The sequence below is a fragment of the Palaemon carinicauda genome, chromosome 8 (assembly GCF_036898095.1).
Source record: "Palaemon carinicauda isolate YSFRI2023 chromosome 8, ASM3689809v2, whole genome shotgun sequence".
Taxonomy (NCBI): domain Eukaryota; kingdom Metazoa; phylum Arthropoda; class Malacostraca; order Decapoda; family Palaemonidae; genus Palaemon; species Palaemon carinicauda.
The window spans coordinates 12,454,610-12,476,130 of NC_090732.1; the positions used below are offsets into that span (position 1 = coordinate 12,454,610).

General features: G+C 43.8%; 1 protein-coding gene across 1 annotated transcript in view; it reads right to left on the reverse strand.

Annotated features, from left to right (window-relative positions):
* Positions 1-21,521, reverse strand: part of LOC137644835 (cyclin-dependent kinases regulatory subunit 1-like) — a 64,095-nt gene that overhangs the window by 41,579 nt on the left and 995 nt on the right. The window contains exon 2 of the mRNA XM_068377722.1: positions 10,640-10,767. Within this exon, the coding sequence (XP_068233823.1) occupies positions 10,640-10,767 (128 nt within the window). The remainder of the gene's footprint in view (positions 1-10,639; positions 10,768-21,521) is intronic.

Sequence of the window (21,521 nt, forward strand, 5' to 3'; positions counted from 1 at the left end):
ATGTTAGGAGGTGGATAATTGAGTGGGACTCCTCTGAGGGTCCTTCGTTCAGCCAACAAATAAGACTGATTCAAGTCCCTATCCCGGTGACACAGAGAAGGATGGAAGATCCCTGGAGACTGACCAGTGGTTCGTTATACAACACTTTAGGGATCTCTGGTAAAACTGCCCGCTTGAGGAACAAACTTTTCCAGTGAGGAAAGGTGGAAGAGAAGACTCTGCCAGCACCGTGCTGGTAATTCTGTCTTGGACAGAATGGACATGCTAGTAGCAACTGCCTTAAGGAGGCCAGGATTTGCCCTTTGCTGTGATACATCCACAGTTGTATCCCTTGCAAGTGTCCCCAAGCTACTAACAAGCTGAACATCTGAATGAACACCTAAGGAGCAGTATTTAGTCCTGAACTGGTATATCATACAATGGGGGAGAAGGGAGGTACTTTCTAATAGACTGATGCACAGGTACTTAAAAGTATGCGTCCTCCAGATCCAATAAAAGCATGAAATCTTCCTCTCTGATGGAACTCAGCACAGATCACAATGTTTCCATTCTGAATTTGTCAATGACCGGCCTCCAGATAGCATCTAATTCTTCCACCAGGTAGAGTTTACCGTAGAAGCCCGGAGGCTCGCCTCTGACTTCGAGCACGTTCCTCTCCAATATTTCTCCTACAGCTGTTAGAAAAGCCAGGGTTCTCAGTGATGTTGGAGGAACAGATGAGAACCATAGGAAAATGAGAAAGGAGAAAAAGGGCTAATGAGGGTAGTAAATAACTGTTCTGAAGGACTCCCATTACCAAAGGCTTGGCCCTATGCCTCTGCCAGTTTGCCCAAATTAGCATCAAGCAACCCACTACTCTTGGCAGTAAGAAAGGCAGGGGGAACCCTGGCAACAGTGTATCCTTCTTCTGCTGCTGCCCCACTGGCTGGAAGAAAAAGGTTGGTCAGCCAGAGAGGGCTGTGTATGCCCGTTTTTTTCTGAGAAGTTGCAGACAGTCCTTATCAGGATCTAAGAAAGGCCAGGAGGCCTTTCATGCCGAACTCTGCACCGACGACAGATTTACCTCTCAGCTAACTTAGTACTGTATTTTGAGAACTGGAAGACCAAGGCATCCCTCTTGAAACACCGAGTTGACCAACTGATTGCTGACTGGTGCCAGGAAGGTCAAACTTCTCACCTGAGAGTACGAGCCTCTTGTACTTCTCAAGAAACTCAGGTTGAAAATCCCCTTGACTTGGCAAAGTACATCACTGCACCTGACCAATGGTCAAGACAGAAGACCACTTGAAAGGCGTTCATGATCCGCAAACCATGGCCTCCGACTCAGAGGCCAAGAAGCCATGCTCTCTGCCCTGAATTATTCCAATGAGACCCATGCCAACAGTGTACACACTAATGGGTCAACTTGAAGAGGTGCTGATGCTTGAAAAGAAAATTTCTGCCTCGAGAGTGAAGGGAGCAAGAGCTCATTTGACCAACTAGTTTGACAGATATGATCGTAATTTAATCCATGGCTAACTAGCCAGATCCGACCAGAGTAGACCCAAGGATGGCAGACATCAGTTAATACTGGCTACAGAATCCTAGCTACGGCCCCAGGAGGCCAAGGCTTGGGGCATACCATGACCCAAAACACCTGACCACCCTGGCAACCGGGGTAAGTGAGAAATGGTGCCACAGTTTGAGGCCATGACATAGGGTCACAGCCGTGTACCTTAGCCTAGAAGGGACAAAAAAAGCTGTCCTTCCTGGATACCGGGGTAGCTGGAAACCCAAGTGAAACACTGGGCTGTGGCTCCCTCCCCATGGGGCAGGAAGCCACTCAGGTGCCATCCAACCCCTAGGTGAGGTGGTGTCGAAAGAAGCCCTTTTCTTACAACTACAGCAGACTGAACTTCTTTGACCTCTTCCTTTACTTCTTAGAAGAAGTGTGTAGTGTCGGGAATGGAACAGGACTATGAGGAAGAAGAACATGCAAGCTTCTCTCCTCTTTCCAATCCTCTCCTCAGGCTGAGCAAGCACAAGAGTCAAAGTCTATGAGGCCAAAAACAATGCCACTTTCCCAAGGGGAGAAACCACAGGGGTTGTTGCTCCCACAAAAACCATAAAACTGGGGAACACTGTCACAGGGAAGCGGCCACTCCAGACGCCCAGGCACAGGAGAAATGATGACAAAGAGGAGCCCGGATCAGTCGAAATATACAGGGAACCTGTCACCACTAAGGCAAAATGTCCTTTCGGGTCCGGGCCGCTTACGTCCAGGGAGGGGGAACCACTGCAGACATCACAGGAGTTGCCGACACAATGGCCACACTGACCATGCCCTTTACCACTGGAGTCATCAAAGGAGACACTGGCACTGGGGAGTCACCTGAAAGAAACAAGGAAGCCCAAATCTTTCTTATGTCACACTCGTCGTAAGCGGTATGTACAAAGGGAGAAGAGCCTCCAATTTCCGATGGGGTTCAGTGAACAGTGTGAGAACTCTAATTGCGACCAAAACCTGAAAAGCCTGCCGACGTAATTCCAAGGGCTGCTTATTCCTGACACATACTCTCTCGAGACTGAGCCAGGAGCATAAGTGCAGGAGCAATAGTAGTAGATGCACTTAATGAGCAGAAGGAAGAAACAAAGCTCTCTTCCTCCTCCTCATGGCATAAACCTTACACTGCATAGGAGGCCACACATACACCCAGCACAAGGGGAGGATGATTACAAACAATCATAGCCCTTACAAGTTGCACAGACGGTTTAACAAAATCCAGATGTAAAGTCCATCCTTGTGCATAAAAGTCATAGCAATCAATGGCCAGTATTCACTTCCTTAAAGAAAATGAAAATGAAAAGTTTGATTAAGGGGGCAACAGTAAGTCTGTATTCCTTGTGGCTGAAAACATTTGTGAAGTTTTTGATAGGTGGATGAGGGGAGGAGCTCCTCACCCTCACTCCCATCTGTTGCTTAATTGCCTTGTTAAGTGATTCAACGGTCATACAGATTACGCTAAAAACATATTCCACACTTAATAGGAGATGGTTTATATTTTGCGCAGGAACAATCTAACAACCATTCCAGCTTTGTTGAAGTCATATTCAAAATAAAGGACGATAATTGGTATTTGTTTAGGAACAAATTGTTTAGAGAATCTTGCTATTTTGAACTAATACAATATATTACCAACTCTCAATATTGGAAAATGCACAATAAATTTTCTGAATTCAACTCTTGTATTACAGAGGAGTCACTGAATCTTTCTTTACAAAACACTTCCATGATTACATAAAAAAAAGTTCTTAAAATGTTATTTTCATTAGTAAAATAAATTTTTGAATATACTTACCCGATAATCATGTAGCTGTCAACTCCGTTGCCCGACAGAATTCTACGGAAGGGATACGCCAGCGATCGCTATACAAGAAGGGGGTGTACTCACAAGCGCCACCTGTGGCCAGGTACTGCAGTACTTCTTGTTGACACCACTTCAATTTTTCCTCGGTCCACTGGTTCTATGGGGAGGAAGGGTGGGTCAATTAAATCATGATTATCGGGTAAGTATATTCAAAAATTTATTTTACTAATGAAAATAACATTTTTCAATATTAAACTTACTCGATAATCATGTAGCTGATTCACACCCAGGGAGGTGGGTGAAAACCAGTGTACATGTATATCAAGAAGCTAAGTATCCCGTATTTCATATTATCAGTTATTCAAAATAACAATGAAATTACAAGTACCTGGTAAGGAAGTCGACTTGAGCCATTACTCTGCCTTAAATAAGTTCGTCTTCCTTACTGAGCGCAGCGTTCCTCTTAGGAGGCTGAACAACTCTAAGGTGCTGAAGTATCAAGGGCTGCAACCCATACTAAAGGACCTCATCACAACCTTTAACCTCGGCGCTTCTCAAGAAAGAATTGACCACCCGCCAAATCAACAAGGATGTGGAAGGCTTCTTAGCCGACCGTACAACCCATAAAAAGTATTCAAGAGAAAGGTTAAAAGGTTATGGGATTATGGGAATGTAGTGGCTGAGCCCTCGCCTACTACTGCATTCGTTGCTACGAATGGTCCCAGGGTGTAGCAGTTCCCGTAAAGAGACTGGACATCTTTGAGATAGAATGATGCGAACACTGACTTGCTTCTCCAATAGGTTGCATCCATAACACTGCAGAGAATGGCTCTGTTTGAAGGCCACTGAAGTAGCCACAGCTCCCACTTCATGTGTCCTTACCTTCAGCAAAGCAAGGTCTTCTTCCTTCAGATGAGAATGTGCTTCCCTAATCAGAAGCCTGAATAGTAAGAAACTGAGTTCTTAGAACTTGGAAAAGAAGGTTTCTTGATAGCACACCATAAGGCTTCTGATTGTCCTCGTAAAGGTTAAGACCTTTTTAGATAGTACCTAAGAGCTCTAACTGGGCAAAGTACTCTCTCCAGTTCATTCCCCACCAAGTTGGACAGGCTTGGGATCTCGAACGACTTAGGCCAAGGACGTGAAGGAGGCTCGTTTAGCAAAAACCGAGCTGCAAGGAACATGTAGCCGTTTCAGATGTGAAAACAATGATCCTGCTGAAGGCGTGGATCTCACTTACTCTTTTAGCTGTTGTCAAGCACACGAGGAAAAGAGTTTTTAATGTGAGGTCCTAAAAAGAGGCTGATTGGAGAGGTTCAAATCTTGATGACATAAGGAACCTTAGGACCACGTCTAGATTCCAGCCTGGAGTGGACAACCGACGTTCCTTTGAGGTCTCAAAAGACCTAGGGAGGTCCTGTAGATCTTTGTTGGTGGAAAGATCCAAGCCTCTGTGGCAGAAAACCGCTGCCAACATACTTCTGTAACCCTTGATCGTAGGAGCTGAAAGGGATCTTACTTTCCTTAGATATAACAGGAAGTCAGCAATCTGGGTTACAGTGGTACTGGTTGAGGAAACTGCATTGGTCTTGTACCAGCTACGGAAGACTTCCCCTTGAGACTGATAGATTCTGAGAGTGGATGTTCTCCTTGCTTTGGCAATCGCTCTGGCTGCCTCCTTAGAAAAGCCCCTAGCTCTTGAGAGTCTTTCGAAAGTCTGAAGGCAGTCAGACGAAGAGCGTGGAGGTTTGGGTGTACCTTCTTTACGTGAGGTAGACGTAGAAGGTTCACTCCTAGAGGAAGAGTCCTGGGAATGTCGACCAGCCATTGCAGTACCTCTAAGAACCATTCTCTCGCGGGCCAGAGCGGAGCCAACCAACGTCAGCCGTGTCCCTTTGCGAGAGGAGAACTTCTGAAGTACCCTGTTGACAATCTTGAACGGCGGGAATGCATACAGGTCGAGATGGAACCAATCCAGCAGAAAAGCATCCACGTGAACTGCTGCTGGGTCTGAAATCGGAGAACAATACAACAGGAGTCTCTAGGTTATCGAGGTAGCGAACAGATCTATGGTTGGCTGACCCCACAGGGCCCAAAGTCTGCTGCAAACATTCTTGTGAAGGGTCCACTCTGTGGGGATGACCTGACCCTTCCGGCTGAGGTGATCTGCCATGACATTCATACCGCCCTGAATGAACCTCGTTACCAGCGTGAGCTTTCGATCTTTAGACCAGATGAGGAGGTCCCTTGCGATCTAGAACAACTTCACGAAAGAGTCCCTCCCTGCTTGAAGATGTAAGCCAGGGCTGTGGTGTTGTCAGAGTCCACCTCCACCACTTTGTTAAGCTGGAGGGACTTGAAGTTTATCAAGGCCAGAAGAACCGCCAACAACTCCTTGCAATTGATGTGAAGTGTCCTTTGCTCCTGATTCCATGTTCCCGAGCATTCCTGTCCGTCCAAAGTCGCACCCCAGCCCGTGTCTGATGCGTCCGAGAGGAGACGGCGGTCGGGTTTCTGAACAGCCAAAGGTAGACTTCCTTGAGAAGAAAGCTGTTCTTACACCACGCGAGAGAAGACCTCCTCTCTTCGGAAACAGGAACTGAGACCGTCTCTAGCGTCATGTCCTTTATCCAGTGAGCAGCTAGATGATACTGAAGGGGGGGAGGTGGAGTCTCCCTAACACGATGAACAGGGCCAGCGATGAAAGTGTCCCTGTTAGACTCATCCACTACCTGACTGAGCATCGGTTCCTTCTCAGCATGCTCTGGATGCATTCTAGGGCTTGGAAGATCCTTGGGGCCGACGGAAAGGCCCGAAAAGCTCGAGTCTGAAGATCCATACCCAGGGAGACAATGGTCTGGGATGGGACGAGCTGAGACTCCTCAAAATTGACCAGGAGGCCTAGTTCCTTGGTCAGATCCATAGTCCATCTGAGAATCTCCAGACAGCGACGACTTGTGGGAGCTCTTAAAAGCCAGTCGTCTGACGGAGCCGGACACAAGATCATGGTACTGCTGCACAGTCTGTGAACTGTCAACCATGGGGAAGCGAGGAAGTACAGTGACAACCCGAAGCTGTCTAGACTGTCTGGGTCGTACAGACAACTCCTTATCGGGTTGCTGAGGTTGCCGCACTGCTTCACAACAAGTCACTTCTGCTGGTTGTTGAACGTCTTCCCAGTGACACACTGACTCCGTAAACAAAAAAATCCTCTAACAAGGACTAAGCTTGGACTGCATGTCTTGCAACACAGCTCAAGGTCTATGGGAGCAGGTGTGGTAACAGACGGGGTTAGCGACTGAAGTGGAACCATTACCTTCCCTGGAAGCATGTTATGCTTAAATAAAAGTCCATAGGAGGCTACGCAGCTAAAGGCTCCTCTCCAAATGACAGAGTCCTCAAGGGAATATCAGAAGGAGGGAGAAAAGCACTTTCTCATCTACAGGGACCATATCCGAGAAAAGCTAAGTTCTCTCAGTGAGGGTTTCACTGGTGCAAAAGCAGCAGACTAGAAGGCAACGTTATGAAACTGCTTGACAGTCTAGTGAGTTGGCAACAACCAAAGATGTGTGACTGAGAAGCATGCGATAAGGTATGCAGAGCATGTTGTATGCAGAGCATGCTGTATGCAGAGCATGCTGTATGTAGAGCATGCTGTAAGGTAAGCAGAGCGTGTTGCATGGCGTGTAACATTTCTCAGAAATTCCATGCCAGTGCTAGAGTGAGTAATATCGCATTACTGTCCATTGAAAGTGCACGTGCCGAGGGAATTGATTTAGACTGTTTTGTTGATGAATTTGATAGCCGGCATGATAATCGTAGAATTAAGCTGCACTAAATGTACTATAATCTACTTCACCTCAGGAAAGGGAAACTCGCCCTGTTGGCAACACTGCATTACTTCATGCATGCTTGCATGGGGTTTTAATATCAACATAATATTTACCTTACATTCATAACTCATGATTCATTTTTGTTTTGAAGATATTTTTGCCATATTTGCGATTTTGTTAAAAATATATTGCAAGGAATACATATATATTTTTATATTAAGTAATACAAATAACCTCCATTATCATAATGTTTGTGTAGGCATACATGTATATGATTACAAATGCAAGTTATGAAAGTAATGAGGTGTTATTATTGTCATTTGTTATTTCCAAGTTGAATGGGAAGAGGCTCAAGTTGAGGAGAAAGTGGCAGATGCATGCGTTGAGGTGGCTGACTCATAGCATGAGGTTGCTGCCTCAAGAGTTGCGCTTGCTGTAAGGGTTGCGGATGCGCAGTAGCAGGTTCCTGAGGAACGAGTTGAGGTTCCTGAGGTGTGAGCTGCGAGAGTTGAGGTAGCGGCTGCGCAGAACGCAGTTCTTGTCTCGCTTTGAGGAGGGTTGAGGTCGCTGCAGCGAGTGCTGAGGTGGCTGCCTCATTGATGGAAGAGGTTGTCGTACCTCAAGAGATTGTTGCCTCGCTGGTGGAACCGCAAGCGGAAGCGGAGGAAGTAAGGCATAAGATTCCTGCTCCCATTGCTGAGGTTGCCTTAAGGAAGGCGGAGGTTGCTGCACACCGCTGGTAACTGGCAACTCAGTACGCGGTAAGGTATCCTGAGGAACCTCAACATCGTACGCCTGGCAGACTGGACTGCGGTGAGGCGGAGCGATCGCAGGAGGAGGTGTAACCTTCTCAGCCTGACACTCACGCATTAAGACCGCAAGCTGTGACTGCATGGACTGCAGCAAAGTCATCTTGGGGTCGGCAGACGCTAAGGTCTGCTGAGGCAAAGCCTTAACAGAAGATGAGGTCTGTTGCGGCATCACCTTACCTCTCTTAGGAGGTTTGCAGTCACCTGATGACTGCGGAGAGTCAGAGCTAACCCAATGACTGCATCCGGGTTGTTGAACTCTAGAGGTCTGGACTTTACGTTTAAGAGGTCTTGAGACCTGAGTCCAGCGTTTTCTCCCCGAAATTTCTTCTGCAGACGAGTAAAATAAGGGCTCAATCGTCTGCGGGTGGGAGTGACGGTCTCTGTAAGACACGCCCGCAACCACCGAGGATACTTCTGTGAGCCGATCAAGGCCTGCCGAACCCTTTTGCCCTTCGACATTGCTTCTCCCCTGGGCTTGGGAGCTTGCAAGAGGTCCCGGACTGGGAGGACGACTGGCACACACAGAAGTACCCTCACGCACAACACTGACACACTTTGCGCTAATCACTTATCACTTTTGAATTTCTGTTTGCACTTATTTCACTGAACTCGAAACTTTAAGTGGTTTGTTCCTGAAACACGCAATTCTATCCTTCCTTAAAAGTTAGTAATTGCGAAAACAGAATTACAATGTAACAGAAAAATCTAATGAAAGATAAATAATTAGTGGCTGGAAAGAGACTAAACACTAGATCAAATAAACTACGTTTAAAATCTCTCACCGCATAAAGCTTGAGAACAAGAATAAACTCTAGAAACGTTTACCTTCTTCCCCTAAAGAGACTAGGGAGAAGAGCAAAAACGATAACAACGTTACTCGCTTGAACGAAACGTTTATCCAGCTCTCTCTCCCTCCGTCTCTATCTCTCTCTCTCTCTCTCTCTCTCTTGACTTAGAACCTGAGAGAAGAGCCCAATCATATATACTCGTTAAAACATATTATTGTTAAAGGAAAAAAACTGAAAGATTTCCCAAATAAAAAGTTCCTTTATTAGAATTAAAACCATTAAGCTAAGAAAGAATGAACAAAACGTTATAAACGGTTTACTCTTACTGCAACGTGACACCGTGAAAATTCTCTCTCTATCGTAACGATAGAGCGCAAGTTGAACGTTCTGAACGTCAACAACTGCAGAGACAAAACAAAACGTTAGTTCAACTTTGAAACAGTACGAGACTATCAAAGAAATTCTTTCAAAAACATTAAAATAGCATAATATGTTAACAGGTAAAACCGAAATGACAGCCTCAATGTTAATTAACTTCGGTACAAGAAAAGACCGCCTACTATTAGGAAAGGTCGAATATAAACAAATATAAAAATTAATTTTAATAAATTTATAAAAAAGGAAGTTAATCGAAGAGGCCTATAAAAGGCGGAGAGATATAAAATAAATCTATAACTTTTGTTAAGCAAAATTAAGAAAGAGAGTCTATACTCTCTTAGACACCAACACTTCCGTCTAAGGGAAGGGTCGGCCATTTAAAGGTGAAAGAGAGTTCATACTCTCTTCGTCACCATAAATAATCAAATTAATTCCAAAAGCTAGCTAAGCTGATAATAAAACTTCCTGAATAGCGAAAGCTGAAATCTTAGAGCAATACTTCACCAAAAACCGTGAACAAGACTCCAAAATTATAAGCGTATCCATGAACGTCTTGCCGGAAGCACGACAGAGGAAAAATTGAAGTGGTGTCAACAAGAAGTACTGCAGTACCTGGCCACAGGTGGCGCTTGTGAGTACACCCCCCTCTTGTATAGCGATCGCTGGCGTATCCCTTCCGTAGAATTCTGTCGGGCAACGGAGTTGACAGCTACATGATTATCGGGTAAGTTTAATATTGAAAAATCTTCTTTAGTACAGTATTGGATATGCAAAATTCCAACGCAATTTGCAAATATTTACCTGGATCTTCCTATTGGATAGGCAAAATTCTAACGCAGTTGGCAAATATTTACCTGGATCTTACTATTGGATAGCCAAATTCTAATGCAGTTGGCAAATATTTACCTGGATCTTACTATTGGATAGCCAAATTCTAATGCAGTTGGCAAATATTTACCTGGATCTTACTATTGGATAGCCAAATTCTAATGCAGTTGGCAAATATTTACCTGGATCTTACTATTGGATAGCCAAATTCTAATGCAGTTGGCAAATATTTACCTGGATCTTACTATTGGATAGCCAAATTCTAATGCAGTTGGCAAATATTTACCTGGATCTTACTATTGGATAGCCAAATTCTAATGCAGTTGGCAAATATTTACCTGGATCTTACTATTGGATAGCCAAATTCTAATGCAGTTGGCAAATATTTACCTGGATCTTACTATTGGATAGCCAAATTCTAATGCAGTTGGCAAATATTTACCTGGATCTTACTATTGGATAGCCAAATTCTAATGCAGTTGGCAAATATTTACCTGGATCTTACTATTGGATAGGCAAAATTCTAATGCAGTTTGCAAATATTTAACTGGATCTTACTATTTGATATGCAAGATTCTGATGCCGTTTGTAGGCATTTATCTGGAACTTACTATTGGATAGGCAAAATTCTAATGCAGTTTGCAAACATTTACCTGGACTGTGAACCATGTAGTGTACCCATCCTGGAGACTGCTGGACTCCTAAATTTCGCCATTCTGTTTCAGTCATCAAATGAGTCTTTGGTACCAACTTAGCTACGTCACTCGGTAGCATGACATGCCTGTAGGAGAGAAAAATTTCAATACTGCAACTAACATCATATATAAACAACATTCTAATGCTAAAACCCAATCACTGTAATGTATTTCCATATTCACCTTCCAGCAATTGCTATTAACAAAAGAAGCACTTGCTGTAGAACCAGACATTAAAAATTTAAAATTAAAGATATCTAATCTGCATCCTCCAATTTTCTCTTTAAATAAGCTAAGGCAGGGATAGAATGAAAAAAAACAAAAAAAAAGCATTGCGAGAGAATTGAGAGAAATAATAAGAACAAAACTGACACACGCAATCTCTCTCTCTCTCTCTCTCTCTCTCTCTCTCTTTCTGTGTGTGTGTGTAACAATGTTCAAAGATTATGTAGAAATTCCAAGTCTGATGTAAAACATGAATAAAATAGAAAGAACCATAGATGTAGAATATATACTTGGGTATCATGCCCTTACAGTAATTAACATTCTTGACCTGTTTTTTTTTTTATTCTCAGTTTTGCATAAAACATCAAATTCTAAAAATAATTTTATACCATCATCCCTTAATAAAAGACCCCTTCCTTATGAGGGAAGAAGTCCTTATGAACCAAATTACTGCCTGGTTTAACTTTTCAGGGCACCTGGACCTGCATAGGAACAAAGCTGATGAAGATGGTCTGGAACACACACATCCCAGTCAATTGCAAGATTCCTCCCGAAGACAAGGGTGGGGCCTAGCTGGATACTTTAACACTTAACACTCTTACCAGTCGAGACATACATTACGGATTGACTCCTGAAGTCAGAAAGAGATCGTGTTCTAGACACCTCTCTCTTGATTCTGACATGCTAAGGAATAGTTGCCGACACTTAGGACTGAAGTGTTGGGTCTTCTTCAAACAGCAATGCAGAGCCCTCACGGGGCAAAAGGCTTTTTCTCTCCATGACACTTCATACTCCACATACAGATAGGATGGAAAAATGCTGGAATCTGGGTCCAAATGTCCTGGCATTACAGTACACCAAGGAACTCCAACACCTCTTAAGAGTTGGAGGCTAAGACATAAAGAACTTGTAACTCACCTAACATCTTCAATAATTAAGGCAGCAGACAGTTTTGTGCATCAGAACCTTAACTGAGGACTTCTTAAAGTCTCGGTCAAGGTACCAAGAATAGCAAGACTGTTAGAAGCAACCCAAAGCATAGGCAACTCCATTCCAACAAAAGACTATGCTCAAGTCTGAGCGGTAGCCTTGACAGTCACTACTGAAAGAAGCTTCTCCCAACCAGAAGTCAAACTTCACGATCAGGTCTACAGATGATCTGAATCGAAAAGGATCCTTTCTATGATAACCATCTTAGAGAATGGCTCACTTCCCTGGGAGAGTGAAGACCAAGGGAGTTCTTTGGGGATTTTGACAAACCAAAATGGGAAACCATTTGGCATAAGGCTGTCTGGGAGCCACCCATATCAACAAAGACCTGGCAAAACCACATATGTTTGATTAACCAGCATGGATTCTTCTGCTTAGATTGATTGGGAAATGTGTCATTAGAGATCCCAATTGTGGTAACTGACCATACAGTTCCCAATTGCAGTAAACAATTGTAAGGTTCCCGATCATAAGTTCTGCAATAGCAAAACATGGCTAATCCCATGGGAAAATGCTAATCGTGGAGAACGAGCGAGAGGCAACCTGTCTTGCAGGGACTGAAAACATTCGGGACATTCCCCTAAAGAAGTACCGTAACACAAAAGGGAAGGACATAAGTAAACCTTGTGCTTGAGCCGGTAAAATCTCATAGCTTGTACTTGCTATGAGAATGATTCTAACTTCCTTCCTCTTCTATTTTACCATGAAATGGAAGGGCAAGGATGTAGCAGATGACAGAAGTTCTGAGACCCAAAACTTATAGAAGAAGATATGTGAAGTGTTTGATCGTGTAGTGTTGAACAAGCACGGTGAATACACGAACTTCACAACCAAATGTATTTTCAAGGAAATAAGCATTTCTGGTAAGTAACCTCTCAGGATATACTCTGTATACAATTCACCCGGGTTGGTGAGGGGCATCTTTTCCCGATTGAGAAAATGAGTGCTCAATCTTATAAGAGGCTAAGTGCTAGCAACAAGCGTAAACTCTTGGTACGAACCACTAAGCGTTAGGTATGACCTTGGTACGTACAGTACTGCCCTCACAAATTCCGCAATTGTCAGATACATAGCTACATTGATTGGACCTATTTAGTATTCGAAAACAACTGCAATTGAAAAACAGTGTACCGATGTCTGTTCTGGAGTGATGTCTGTTTCCTCACTCTCCCAAAAGCTAGAGGGTACACATGCAGGAAAAGAAGAAAAGGGCAAGGGCCTTTGAGGAAAGAATGTTCCAATGAGTATTATCTCGCCTTGTGAATTTCACTGGCGAATGTAGAACTATCAAGTAGGGGAGCGTGAGAGGGATTGTACTCGCGATCAGCGTGCCGACAGGTAAGCACGTGAATGCCTAAAGTCCGATAAATGAGCATGAACAGATTGGCGAGTGCCCTTTCTGAGACGTGTGCGATCATGTAAATGCTATAAGTCCAATGATCATGAACATACAAGATGGCATGAGACTGCAATCATGTGAAGTGACACTCCTCTAGTGGTGTGCGATTGTGAGCAAGTGAGATGTTGAGTGATAGTGTGCAGGTGCTTTCATAGGAGTGCGCGATTGCAAACAGGCTTTTCCATTGGAGTAAGCAATCAAGAACAGGAGAGTTGGTGGTCCCGAAGGAACCAGTGATTGTGCACAGCTTTAGAGCCAGCCAAGCTGAAAACATGCCCCTATCAAAGGACAAGGTTTTATATTAGTGTGGGAGAAACAGCTCTTACTAATTGATAACAGGAAGATTTCAAGTTATTGCAACTGTTAGGTCTGTTTAGGCTATTATTAGGAATTCTTACTACTTGTTAACAATAAAATTGTGAATTCTTAGTCTTGTGTTTATGAATGGAAGGATTTATTTTTGTAACAAAAGACAACAACTTCAGTGGCTTCTAATAATGTAAGTGCACTTTGATTGTTTTCAGTGTTAATGGAGGGTAAGGGGGATGGTGCATACCTAGCCACTCCAATTAAGTAAGGAAAGACATAGTGATCTAAGTAAGGCTAGGTGGGGAATCTTAACCTTAGGTTTGTATATACAGTATGCACTAAATTCTCTTAAAGCTTTATGGGATCCACCAAAGAAATAGAGATTGAAATTTCCACTTTCTATCAATGTTTCTTTTTTTCTTATCTGGCAAATTTTTGTAGGTGTAGTTTCATGTTTTAGATGGCTTTTATAAAATGTTATTTTTATTAATAAAATAAATTTTTGAATATACTTACCCGGTGATTATATAAGCTGCAGCTCTGCTGCCCGACAGAAAAACTCTACGTTCAAAATACGCCAGCGATCGCTATGCAGGTAGGGGGTGTACATCAACAGCGCCATCTGTCGAGCAGGTACTCAGTACTCAATGTAAACACAGAACCAATTTTCTCCTCGGTCCACTGGGTCTCTATTGGGGAGGAAGGGAGGGTCCTTTAATATATAATCACCGGGTAAGTATATTCAAAAATTTATTTTATTAATAAAAATAACATTTTTCAATATTAAACTTAGCCGGTGATTATATAAGCTGATTCACACCCAGGGGGGTGGGTAGAGACCAGCATTACTTGTTTACATTATTATGAGCTAAGTATTTTGTATTTCATTTTAGCAGTTATTCAAAATAACAAACATAAAATAAATAAGTACCTGGTAAGGAAGTCGACTTGAACAATTACTCTGCCTTTTTAAGTACGTCTTCCTTACGGAGCCTCGCGATCCTCTTAGGATGCTGAGCGACCCCTAGGATCTGAAGTATCAAGGGTTGCAACCCATACAACAGGACCTCATCAAAACCTCTAATCTAGGCGCTTCTCAAGAAATGACTTTGACCACCCGCCAAATCAAGTAGGATGCAAAAGGCTTCTTAGCCTTCCGGACAACCCAAAAACAATAATAAAACATTTCAAGAGAAAGATTAAAAAGGTTATGGAATTAGGGAATTGTAGTGGTTGAGCCCTCACCCACTACTGCACTCGTTGCTACGAATGGTCCCAGAGTGTAGCAGTTCTCGTAAAGAGACTGGACATTCTTAAGATAAAAAGACGCGAACACTGACTTGCTTTTCCAATAGGTTGCGTCGATTATACTTTGCAGAGATCTATTTTGTTTAAAGGCCACGGAAGTTGCGACAGCTCTAACTTCGTGTGTCCTTACCTTCAGCAAAGCTTGGTCTTCCTCATTCAGATGGGAATGAGCTTCTCGTATTAACAGTCTGATAAAATAGGATAAAGCATTCTTTGACATAGGCAAAGATGGTTTCTTAACTGAACACCATAAAGCTTCAGACGGGCCTCGTAAAGGTTTAGTTCGTTTTAAATAGAACTTAAGAGCTCTTACAGGACATAAGACTCTTTCTAGTTCATTTTCAACCATACGATAAGTTTGGAATATCGAACGATGTTGGCCAAGGCCGAGAAGGCAGCTCGTTTTTGGCTAGAAAGCCAAGTTGTAGAACATGTAGCCGTTTCGGATGAGAATCCGATGTTCTTGCTGAAGGCATGAATCTCACTGACTCTTTTAGCTGTGGCTAAGCATACCAGGAAAAGAGTCTTTAAGGTGAGATCTTTCAGGGAGGCTGATTGTAGCGGTTCGAACCTGTCTGACATAAGGAATCTTAGTACCACGTCTAAAATCCAACCAGGTGTAACCAAACGACGCTCCTTCGTGGTCTCAAAAGACTTAAGGAGGTCCTGTAGATCTTTATTGTTGGAAAGATCTAAGCCTCTGTGACGGAAGACTGATGCCAACATGCTTCTGTAACCCTTGATAGTGGGAGCTGAAGAGATCGTTCTTTCCTCAGATATAAGAGGAAGTCAGCTATTTGAGTTACAGAGGTACTGGTCGAGGATACGGATACTGACTTGCACCAGTTTCGGAAGATTTCCCACTTCGATCGGTAGACTCTACGGGTGGATGTTCTCCTTGCTCTAGCAATCGCTCTGGCTGCCTCCTTCGAAAAGCCTCTAGCTCTAGAGAGTCTTCCGATAGTCTGAAGGCAGTCAGACGAAGAGCGTGGAGGCCTTGGTGTACCTTCTTTACGCGTGGCTGACGTAGAAGGTCCACCCTTAGGGGAAGTGTTCTGGGAACGTCTACTAGCCATCGAAGTACCTCGGTGAACCATTCTCTCGCGGGCCAGAGGGAAGCAACTAGCGTCAACCTTGTCCCTTCGTGAGAGGCGAACTTCTGCAGTACCTTGTTGACAATCTTGAACAGAGGGAATGCATATAGATCTAGGTGTGACCAATCTAGTAGAAAGGCATCTATATGAACTGCTGCTGGGTCCGGGATTGGTGAGCAAAATATTGGGAGCCTCTTGGTCATCGAGGTTGCGAAGATATCTATGGTTGGCTGGCCCCAGGTGGCCCAAAGTATCTTGCATACATCCTTGTGGAGGGTCCATTCTGTTGGAATTATTTGTCCCTTCCGACTGAGACAATCTGCCATGACATTCAAGTTGTCTTGGATGAACCTCGTTACTAGTGATATGTCTAGACCTTTTGACCAGGTGAGGAGGTCCCTTGCGATCTCGTACAACGTCAGAGAGTAGGTCCCTCCTTGCTTGGAGATGTACGCCAAAGCCGTGGTGTTGTCCGAGTTCACCTCCACCACTTTGCCTTGAAGGAGAGACCTGAAGCTTTTCCAGGTCAGACGTACTGCCAGTAGCTCCTTGCAGTTGAAATGCATTGTCCTTTGACTCGAGTTCCATAATCCCGAGCATTCCCGACCGTCTAATGTCGCACCCCAGCCTACGTCCGATGCGTCCGAGAAGAGAACGTGGTTGGGAGTCTGAACAGTCAGGGGAAGACCCTCTCTAAGGTTGATATAGTCCTTTCACCAAGTCAGACAAGACTTTATCTTTCCGGAAACCGGGATCGAGACTGCTTCTAGCGTCTTGTCCTTTTTCCAGTTAAAAGCTAGATGGTATAGAAGAGGACGGAGGTGTAGTCTTCCTAGTGACACAAATTGATCCACGGATGACAGTGTCCCTACCAGACTCATCCACAGCCTGACTGAGCAGCGTTCCTTCTTCAGCATCTTCTGTATGGATAGCAGGGCTGGGGGCTGATCGTCTTGTTCAGCAACGTCCTCATCAGAGGGTTCCTCATCCGAAACTGATGAGGAAACGGCAACGGAGTGGGCAACGTCTGACTCGCTGAATCCGGTCGCACTGGTGGATGCGTGACGGAACTGGACGCAATATCATGGAACTGCTGCACAGTCTGTGAACTGTCAACAACCATGGGTGCGCGAGGAAGTACAGCGTCAACCCGAAACTGTCTAGACCGTCTGGGTTGTGCAGTCAACACCCTACCGGGTTGCTGAGGTTGACGCACTGCGTCACAACAAGTCACCTCTGCTGGTTGTTGAACGTCCTGAACGTCAACAACCACCTCCGAGCGTCGCTTAACGTCAATGTGCGACTGGCAACCCACACTGGGTCGCATGGGTGGAGGAACCACCTCAACTGGCAGACGCGAGTAGGTTACCTCAGCGTCAACAGGACGCACAACCGACTGGTTGGAAGGTTGTTGGCCAGAAGGAGGAACCACCTCAACTGGCAGACGCGAGTAGGTTACCTCAGCGTCAACAGGGCGCACAACCGACCGGTTGGAAGGTTGTTGGCCAGAAGGTTCTTCTCCGCATTTAAGTCCTCTATCAAGGACGCAAGCTTGGACTGCATGGCTTGCAGCAAAGCCCATTTAGGGTCTACGGGAGCAGGTGTGGCAACAGACGGGGTTAGCGACTGAGGCGGAACCGTTTACCATCCCTGAAAGCCTTGTTATGTGTGACATAATAGTACAGCAAAACTTCAAAGGCTTGACAAAAGCTGAGAAGTTGACCTGTAAACAACTTGGAGCGTCTCCTGGCTAGGCGCCAGGGCGAGTCTACCAGAATTGAGAAGTCTATCTGGGCAGAGGCATGAACTCCCAAGCCGAGAACTTCTCTCGTGTCATATCAGACTCTCGCTCTATAAGCCAGTTTAAAAGAAGGGAAATCAAAGGCTGTATCCCTAAAAACTCCTCCTGGTGCAAAAACCAGTCGCCTAGCCAACGTAACGCTCTCTAGGAGAGCGAGAGAGCACTAGCTTAAAAACAACGGCTTCGAAGTAGCTAGGCCTAGTGTAAGTTCTGACGTTTAGGCGAACGAGGAGCAGCAGTTACAAGATCCGGACGAAGATCCTTAAAAAAAATCATCATGATTTAATTAAAGTCCATAGGAGGCTAAGCAGCTTAAGGCTCCTCTCCATCTGACAGAGTCCTCAAGGGAATATCAGTAGGAGGGAGAACAGCAACTTTCTCATCTACAGGAACCTTGTCCGATAAAAGCTAGGTTACCTCAGTGAGTCTCTCACTGGAGCATTAGTAGCAGACCAGAAGGCAACGTCATGTAACTGCTTGACAGTCTGTGAACTGTCAACAACTGAACTGTCAACCACAACAGGTGTGTGAGGACGTACAGTGTCCACTCGAGACTGCTTTGACTGTCTAGACTGAGCAGTCAAAACAACTCTAGAATGCGGAGGTTGACGCACCGCGTCAAAACAAAACAACTTAGACTGTTGTTGTACCTCGCGAACGTCAACGGAAGGTTCCGTGCGTCGCTGAACGTCAACATGCGGCTGGCAGGGTACACTGGAACGCATGGGTGGCGGGACTCTCTCAGCTGGAGTGCGGCAGAAGGTCGCCTCAGCGTCCACAGGACGCACAACCGTGGTTGGTTGTAGGCTAGAGGTTGGTGTCAACCTTCTCCGCACGAAAGTCCTGCATCAATGACGTTAACTGAGACTGCATGGTCTGCAGCAAAGACCACTTAGGGTCTACAAGAGCAGGTGCGGCAACAGACGGTGTGACTGCCTGATGTGGTACCGCTTTGCCTCTCTTAGGAGGTGAGCAGTCGTCGGAAGACTGCAGCGAGTCCGAACTGACCCAGTGGCTACAACTGGGCCGTTGGACTTGCGCGGAAGGGACCGACTTGCGCTTAATAAGCCGCGAGACCTTGGTCCATGGTTTCTTACGAGAAACCTCTTCCGCAGACGAGAAATAAATGGGCTCTCTCGTCTTTGTGTGGGTGGGGCGATCTTGGGTAGATACGCCCAAAACCACGGAGGGAAAAACGTCTGTTCGTTGATCAAGGCCTCTCGAACCCATAAGTCGTTCGACATTACTTCTCCCCTAGGCTTGGGAGCTTGCAAGAGGTCCCGGACTAGGTGAACGACAGGCACGAACAGACGAACCCTTTGCGCATATCACTTTATCGATTTTCTGTTTTGCACTTATTTCACTGAAATCGAAACTTTTACTGATTTCTACCTGAAACACGCAATTCTACCCTTCATTAAAAGGTAGTAATTGCGAAATCAGTCGTATAATGCAGCTCATTAATACTAGCAAAAAACAGAAAACATATATAAAGATAGAAAATTCAGTGGCTGGGAAAGAGACTAAACACAAGTTCAAATAAACTACGTTTACAATCTCTCACCGCACATAGCCTGGGGACAAGAATAAAACCCTAGAAACGTTTTACCTACCTCCCCGTACAGAGACTAGGGACGCGAGTAACACGAGAACAACGTTACCCGCTTGAACGGAACGTTTTCTCTCCTCTCTCTCCCTCCGTCTCTATCTCTCTCTCTTTCTCTCTTGATTTCGCACCTAAGAGAAGAGCCCAATTATATATCGTCAAAAAAACATGTTATTTGACTAAAGGAAAAAACTGAAAGGTTTTCCAAATAAAAAGTTCCTTTAATTTAGAATTTAAAACATTTAAGCTAAGAAAGAATGAACAAAACGTCAGAATCAATTTACTCTTACTGCAAAGTGAAACCGTGATACACTCTCTCTCTATCGTAACGATAGAGCGCATGTTGAACGTCCTGAACGTCAACAACTGCGTAGTCTAAAAAACTAAACGTTAGTTCATCTTTGAAAACAGTACGAAGACTATCAAAGAAATTCTTTCATAAAACATTAAATTTAAAAAGTTTTAAATTCTTTAAAGGCTAAATACGATATAACGGGCTCAACGTTGATTAACTTCGGTTCCAAGTTAGGACCGCCTACTATCAGGAAAGGTCGCATATAAACAAAACATAAAAATTTATTTTTATATGTTTATAATAAATGGAAAGTTAATCGAAGAGGCCTAATAAAGGCGGAGAGATATAAAATATATAGATCTATAACGTGTTAAGCAAAATTACTAAAAACCTAAACTCACTTCCATCTAAGGGAAGGGTCGGCCATTTAAAAGTGAAAGAGAGTCCATACTCTCCTTGTCACCATAATTAAATCTATCCAAAACGAGTTCAAGTTTTGAGATGAAGATAAAACACCTGCATAGCGAAAGCTCAAAACTAGAAATGTGTACTTCACCAAAATATGTGAAAACCAATCCAGTAAGCAATAGCGAATTTAGTAGGTCTTGCCGGTGGCACGACAGAGAGAAAATTGGTTCTGTGTTTACATTGAGTACTGAGTACCTGCTCGACAGATGGCGCTGTTGATGTACACCCCCTACCTGCATAGCGATCGCTGGCGTATTTTGAATGTAGAGTTTTTCTGTCGGGTAGCAGAGCTGCAGCTTTTATAATCACCGGCTAAGTTTAATATTGAAAAATAAAATGTTAGGATTTTGATTTGGGCAAAATATGCTCCATTTAAAAAAGATAAATCTTGGCTACTATTGGATATAAAAAAAAACCTATAAATACGTCTAAATTCTACGTAGAGCACTTATATTGTACAGAATATAACTGCCAACAATTTAGCCTTTTAGACCAAGATAAACAACCTTTTCCCATAAGGAAAATCAATTTGACAAGTAATAAAATAGTTAACGCCTGTCCCAACCAACACATACTCCCAAGGGCACTACAACTACTGTTGGTTAGGACAGGCATAAATATTTTTTATTGCCAAATCTATTTTCTTCAAGAGAAAAATATTTATGTCTGGAATTAGATATTATAAAGTGAATTTTATGATACAGTACACAAAATATTTTGATTTATTGTTACCTTGCCAGGAGTGAAGACGGTTTTAGAAGCAAATATGGGGTTGAGACTGAGGGTAAGCTAAGGATATGGCAACCTAACAGAGGGTCACAGTGGGGCCTAGCATCCCCAGTAGGTAAGGATACAGTTCTTATGTTAGGTTAGGTGAAGAACCTTAGGTTAGGAGGTGTTCTTGTGTTTGTTTCCCTTTTAACGTGTTGTTTTTCAGTCATAACTTTCAAAATTTTACTCCTGGTGTGAACCAACTAATTACAAAGGCTCTGAATACGGCTCCCGGGTTAGGTTAGGTTGAGTTACGAACTTTAGGTTAATCATGTTAGGTAGGAAACCTTAGATAAAGTGGTGTTCTGGGGTTTATTCTTCTTTTAAAAAGTGGTTTTTCAGTCATAACCTTTGAACTTTGGTTCTATTGTAGATTATTACAGGGGAATGTAACCTAGGGAAAAAAACTACTTAGCTCTATAGAGAAAGGTCCGTAACTTCAAAAATGACACTCGTTCCTGTCGAAAATGAATAGTTTCAGAAATATATACGTATAAATCTATATCCGTCGATAATGTTAACGAAGAAAGCCAGTGGCGGAACAAGAACCATTATATTTAGCGTTGCTAATGTT